General features: G+C 72.3%; 1 protein-coding gene across 1 annotated transcript in view; it reads left to right on the forward strand.

The window, feature by feature from the left end:
• Positions 1 to 4,796, forward strand: part of RHBDL1 (rhomboid like 1) — a 5,714-nt gene extending 918 nt beyond the window's left edge. The window contains exons 2-8 of the mRNA XM_026065235.1: positions 2,434 to 2,675; positions 3,090 to 3,314; positions 3,468 to 3,616; positions 3,974 to 4,086; positions 4,199 to 4,299; positions 4,391 to 4,451; positions 4,525 to 4,796. Coding sequence (XP_025921020.1) covers positions 2,434 to 2,675; positions 3,090 to 3,314; positions 3,468 to 3,616; positions 3,974 to 4,086; positions 4,199 to 4,299; positions 4,391 to 4,451; positions 4,525 to 4,796 — 1,163 coding nt within the window. The remainder of the gene's footprint in view (positions 1 to 2,433; positions 2,676 to 3,089; positions 3,315 to 3,467; positions 3,617 to 3,973; positions 4,087 to 4,198; positions 4,300 to 4,390; positions 4,452 to 4,524) is intronic.
• The last annotated feature ends 1,179 nt before the right edge of the window (positions 4,797 to 5,975 follow it).

Genomic DNA, 5,975 nt, shown 5'->3' on the forward strand with positions numbered 1-5,975 from the left:
CATCGCAGCCCTGCGGTGCCCCCGGCGCTGCGAGCCCGGGCCCTGGGAATCCCCCTCCGGCACGGCTGAGCCGCCGCGCAACTCAGCTCACTAGTGACCTCCTCCCCACGCCAGGGCTCCCTCGCTTCAAGTGCCCCGGGTCAGATCCTGCGGAGGTGCTGGGCGCACCTGCGAGGATGAGAGGTGCTGGGCAGCAGGGAGGCGGGAGCCCCAGTGCCTGTGCATGTGGCAGCGCTGAGCTCCGGAGCCGGCTGCCGGATGGGGCCCCGGCGCGCTAGAGCTGCTGCGCGGCTCAGCCGCCCCGCTGCAGGCTGAGGCTTGCGTGCGTTTGCAGGGGGCTGCATCGAGCCCCGTGACCTGATTGCAGGAGCAGACCGTAAAGCRTTAACGCTGCGTAGCGTCGAGCGCGCGGCTCTGCGGGCAGGATCGGGCCCCGGTGCGTTACCGCTGGGTGCTGGGTGCACCTGGGCACTTCCCCTGCCCGGCTTCCCCCCTGGAACGGCTCCCTCGGCTCTCGGCAGCCGCGTGCCTGGGCTCCCTTCCCACCCCGGCACCGCCAGGGACTCTGCTCCGGGGGTGGGGAGGGGAATCGCTTCTTTCTTAATTGCAGGTCAGGAATTTTAGGCTGCAAGTGTCCCCCCCCCCCCCATGTCCCCTCCACGTTATTCGCCACCTGACTGGCTCCGTGACCTTGGGCAAATCCTCCGGCCTCCTTGGGCTGGGGAGCCGCGTTGTTATTATCCAGCGTCTCCCTGGCAATCGGCTGCGGGGTCGGAGCTGAGCTTCCCGGAGCTGCGCGCCTCGGAGCATTTCTGGAAGGAGCAGCAGCTTCCCGGGCAGGAGCCGCTGCTGGGAGAGCCGGGCCGGGGCCGGGAAGGGCCGCGCAGCTGGGCGAGCGATGGGAGTGCCGCGGGCCGCTGCAGCGGGGGCAGGCGGAGGGCACGGGGGGTGAGTGGGGCRGGGGGAGAGATGCACCCCCAAAAAGGAGAGGGACGCTTTGGCTGCTGCCAGGGCTTGCTGCAAGGCCCCAAGCTCTGCGTGTGTGTGGGTCTGCACATGTGGCACGGCTGGGACAGCATGCGTGCGCTCATGGGAGGCAGGCACTGGGGACCAGGGTGCTCCCGTGCGCCACCGACCTGGGTGCCACGGCGAGGCTGAGCTGTGCCCGCACCCCAGGCCGGCGCCCGTCCCGCCAGAGCCACCAGCGTCTGGGCCAGCACATCCCTCGCCACCCCAGCGGCTTGGCGGAGCTGGCTGGCTCTGGCACCAGATCCAGCCTGTGCCGCCCTGGCTGGCTGCAGGGAGCCCGGCGGGTGCTAGCACCCTCCCCGGGCAGGATCAGGGCCGGCATGTGCCGCCAGGCCTTTGGCCAGGGGCTCCAGGTGGCAGGACCCTCCCTGGGAACAGGGCTCTGGCTTTTCTCGGCTCGGACTGGAAGGGGGCAGTGGGCGCACGAGTGAGYGCGGGTGTGAGCGCCCGTGTCCCACAGCACTCTGCGTCCTGCCCCTTCCGCAAGGACGTTGCCAGCGAGTTTCCTCTTCTGCATTTCATCCCCCGGAGAAGGAAGCAACAGAAATGGCAGCATTTGCAGGATGATTCTGTTACCAGCTGCCGGGCAGGCCGGCGCGACCCAGCCGGCCCTCGGCAGGGCCTGAAATGTGCTCCGACTTTCGGGGGCCGCTGGCCTTTCCCCGGCTCCCTCCTCCTTGTGCCGTCCCGGAGGAGGCAGGAGAGCGGGGTGCTGGGGTGGCACGGGGTCCCCGCACACCGCGGGGTGTTCGGGTGGCACGAGGCTCCCTGCATGGCGTAGGGCGCCCGGGCAGCACCGGCTCCCGGCCCGGCGCAGCTGAGCRCCCCGGCGGCAAGGGTGCGCGGGAGGCCGTGCCGGCAGGAGCGCCAGGAGGAGGCTGCTGCCAGCGGTGCGCGTGTGTTTAGCTCCGTGGCTTCCYGGCTGGCAGGCTGCTCGGATCAAGAAATAAATGAGTGGGAGAGCGTTGGCTGCACATCGGGGAGGGGCGCAGGCAGCTCGGAGATGGGGAAAGCCACAGCGAGCCGCAGGGAGCTCCTGGCTCCYGGAGAGGGGCAGCACGGGGCACCCGGGCAGCACAGGGCACCCACCGTGGCAGCGGTCTCTGCCGCGCATGGGCCAGGTGTCGGCACCAGCGCCGTGTCCATCCCCGGCCGCTCAGCCATCCCCCGCCAGGCCCYCCGCGTGCCCGGCGCTGTACACGCTCGGCAAAGCCCGGCCTGGGAGATGGGCAGGGACGCCAGGGCCGAGGTGGCCAAGTCTGCATCCAGCCCGGCTGCTGCCAGCGCCCTCCCGAGGGGCAGGTTTGGGGGCTCCTGGAGCCCGAGCCCCCGGCTCCCGCAGAGCAGCCTGGGCGGGGGGGGTTGAAGCCTCCGTCGTGGAGGGCTGGCGGTGGGGCCGCGCAGGGTGCGAGGCCGGGCCAGGCCGGGGGGCACCGGTGGCGGTGCTCCGGCATTGCAGCCGTGCGGCCCCGTGCCCTGCTCCRCAGCTGGACCCCGAGAACACCGGCTTCATCGGCGTGGAGACCTTCGCCAGCCTCGTGCACAGCCATGAGCTGCCCCTGGACCCCGCCAAGCTGGACATGCTGGTGGCCCTGGCGCAGGGCAACGACGAGGGCCAGGTCTGCTATCAGGAGCTGGTAGATCTGGTCAGTGCCGGGGTGACACGGGCCGGGGTCGGGAGCGGGAGCGGGAGCGGAGGGGCTGGGGGCCACTGCGGGGCGGCTGGAGGGGAGGAGAGGGAGCGATCCCTGCCGGCACAGGGGCTCCTCCGCTGCTGGCTCCCCTGTGCTGGGCCGCGTGGCGCAGCCCCGGCACCAGCACCAGAATCGTGCCGCAGGGCCAGGCTGGCGGGGCGGGCGCTGGGCACCTCGCCGCACCCCGCTCCGAACCCAGCCCGGGAGGGAGAAACGGGGTGCGGTGACGGGGACGGGTGCAACGCGCCGGGCAGCGCCAGCACCCCCGCGGCTCCCAGCGCAGGGTGGCCGGGCCCTGCCGGCCGCCGTCCCGCGGGGTCCCCTCCCCGGCGCCGGGCGGTGGCGGGCCACGGCCTCTCTCCGCAGATCAGCAGCAAGCGCTCGAGCAGCTTCAAGCGCGCCATCGCCAACGGGCAGCGCGCGCTGCCCCGGGACGTGCTGCTCGACGAGACCGGCCTGGGCTTCTACAAGCGCTTYGTCCGCTACGTGGCCTACGAGATCCTGCCCTGCGAGATGGACCGGCGCTGGTACTTCTACCAGCACCGGACCTGCCCCCCGCCCGTCTTCATGGCCGCGGTCACGCTCACCCAGGTGCCCGGCGCGGTGCGGTGGGGTGCGGAGGGGCCGGGTGGCCCCGGCTGGGGCGTCTGGGCACCCCTGGGGGCCGGGCCCGGCCGGAGCGATGGGACGGGGGTCGCGGCGCTGCCGGGGCCGGTGCTGACGGCTGCCCCGCGGCTCGCGCAGATCATCGTGTTCCTGTGCTACGGGGCCCGGCTGAACAAGTGGGTGCTGCAGACCTACCACCCCGAGTACATGAAGAGCCCCCTGGTCTACCACCCCGGGCACCGGGCCCGCGCCTGGCGCTTCCTCACCTACATGTTCATGCACGTGGGGTAAGGCCGTCCGGGGGGCTGGGGGGTGCTGGGCTCCCCAGGGCTGTGCACGGGACAGGGATTCATGGAGACTGGCCAGGACCAGCTGCCCGGGCTGGCTCCATCGCATTGGGACCAGGACCTGTGCCGGAGCCCAGCTCCACCGGCAGTGGTGCTGGTGGCCATGGGCACTGCTCCCTCCGGGCCCATTTCCATGCCAAAGCCGGGAGCCTGTCTCCCAGGGCAGGAGCGAGCCATCGCCCCCCGCCAAGGGGGCCGGTGGCAGGAGGCGCCGGCGCAGCCCGGGGCAGGGAGGGGGCCGGTCCCTGCTGCGTGCCGCCGGCGGGGCAGCCGACACGTCGCTCCCGTGTGCGGCAGGCTGGAGCAGCTGGGCTTCAACGCGCTGCTGCAGCTCATGATCGGGGTGCCCCTCGAGATGGTGCACGGCATCCTGCGCATCAGCTTCCTCTACCTGGCYGGCGTGCTGGCAGGTGGGTGCGCGCTGCGGGTGCCACCGGCACCGGGCTCCGCGTGCTGCTGGTTCCTGCGGCGTCCCCCGCTGCGGGGGCCCCACCGGCGCCCTGAGCCTCCGCGCTGCCGCAGGCTCCCTGACCGTCTCCATCACGGACATGCGGGCGCCGCTGGTCGGCGGCTCCGGGGGYGTCTACGCGCTCTGCTCTGCCCACCTCGCCAACGTGGTCATGGTAAGCAGCAGCGGGCGCCGGGGCCTCGGCTCCGTGGGGGCGGCTGCCGCGGCACCGCGGCTGCCCCCTGCCCGGCTCCGTCTCCCCGCAGAACTGGGCAGGGATGCGCTGCCCCTACAAGCTGCTCCGCATGGTGCTGGCGCTCGTGTGCAGTAAGTAGGGGGGGGCCGGGGCGCCGGGGTGGTGGCAGCGGCGGCGGCTGAGCCCGGCGGCCCTCTCTTGCAGTGAGCTCGGAGGTGGGCCGCGCCGTGTGGCTGCGCTTCTCGCCGCCACTGCCGGCCTCGGGCCCCCAGCCCAGCTTCATGGCCCACCTGGCGGGGGCCATCGTGGGCATCAGCATGGGGCTCACCATCCTGCGCAGCTACGAGGAGAGCCTGCGCGACCAGTGCGGCTGGTGGGTCGTGCTGCTCTCCTACGGCACCTTCCTCCTCTTCGCCGTCTTCTGGAACATCTTCGCTTACGACCTGCTGGGGGCACAGATCCCCCCGCCGCCCTAGCGCCCCCCCCCCGGGGGGCTTTTCTCTCCCTTTCGTTTTCTAGCGGTGTCCGAGCGGCGCTGGAGGCTGTCGCCCGCCCCAGGTCTCCCCCCTCCCCGGTGGCAGCGGGGTCCCCGTGGGTGCCATGGGGCCCTGCATCACGGTGCTAGCGGCCACGCTCCCGCTGGATGCGCCCAGCAAGCCCCCCCCGCGCCGGCCCCCTGGCCCCAGCCGAGGCGGGGGCTCTGCGCCCGGTCCCGCTTGCCGTGGGGACCCGAGTCGGGCTTCCCTCGGCAGCGTCCCCCTCCGCCTCCTTGCGGGAGCTGCACTTTTACGGGACGCACCAGTGCCAAAACAGGAGTGATTTATTTTTCTATGCCAAAAAAAGAAGAAATATATATATGAAAGAGAGAGAGAGAAAAAAAAGAAAATGGGGAGGAAAAAGAAAGAAGAAACATCGGCTGAGACCGGCAGAACTCGTCGCAGCGGTGGCGCCGCAGCCCGCCCGCCCCCTCGGCCGCGGCCCCGCTCCCCGGCCCCGCTTTGCCGGCAGGCGCGCTCCCGGCGGCGAGGGGCGCCCGGGCCCGCCGCAGCCCCACAGCCGCAGCCCCACGGCCGCAGCCCCGACCTTTTTTTGGAGTACAAATAAATATTTTGCACACCGCCGGCGCCCCGCGGCTCAGGCAGCGCGGCCCCACGGGGGCAGGCGGGGGGGGGGCCTGGGGGGGTCCGTGGAAGGATACCCCAGCAGGGCCCGTGCGGGCCGGGGCGGCCTGGGAACAGGGCAGGGAACAAGGAGCGTCCAGCCCGGGATGGGAGCAAACAGCTGGAGCAGAAGCGTCCGGGCGGCACCGAGCAAGCGCAGCTCCCGCCCCGCGGCGCGGCAGCCCCGGGTGGGGGGGTCCCGCCGGCGCCCCGGCGCGGAGCAGCCCCCCGGCCGCCATCCGGGCGCAGGGACGCGCAGCGGGGACATGGAAGAGGCCGGGTTTATTACGGCACGGAGGAAAAAGGCGCCAGGCTTTCCGGGCCGGCGCGGGGGCCAGCACGGTGCTCTGGCGCTTCCCACGGGGGAGGTCGTTTCCCTGGCTTTTAGGCCTTTTCCCGAGTGGCGGCTCCTTGGCAGGCCCCTCGGACACGGCCGCGTGCACCGGCGACGGCGACACCTCCCCGCGGTGAGGGGTCCGCGCCGGCCCTGCATCC

This window comes from Apteryx rowi, unplaced genomic scaffold (genome assembly GCF_003343035.1).
Source record: "Apteryx rowi isolate R43461 unplaced genomic scaffold, aptRow1 scaffold_225, whole genome shotgun sequence".
Classification (NCBI taxonomy): Eukaryota; Metazoa; Chordata; class Aves; order Apterygiformes; family Apterygidae; genus Apteryx; species Apteryx rowi.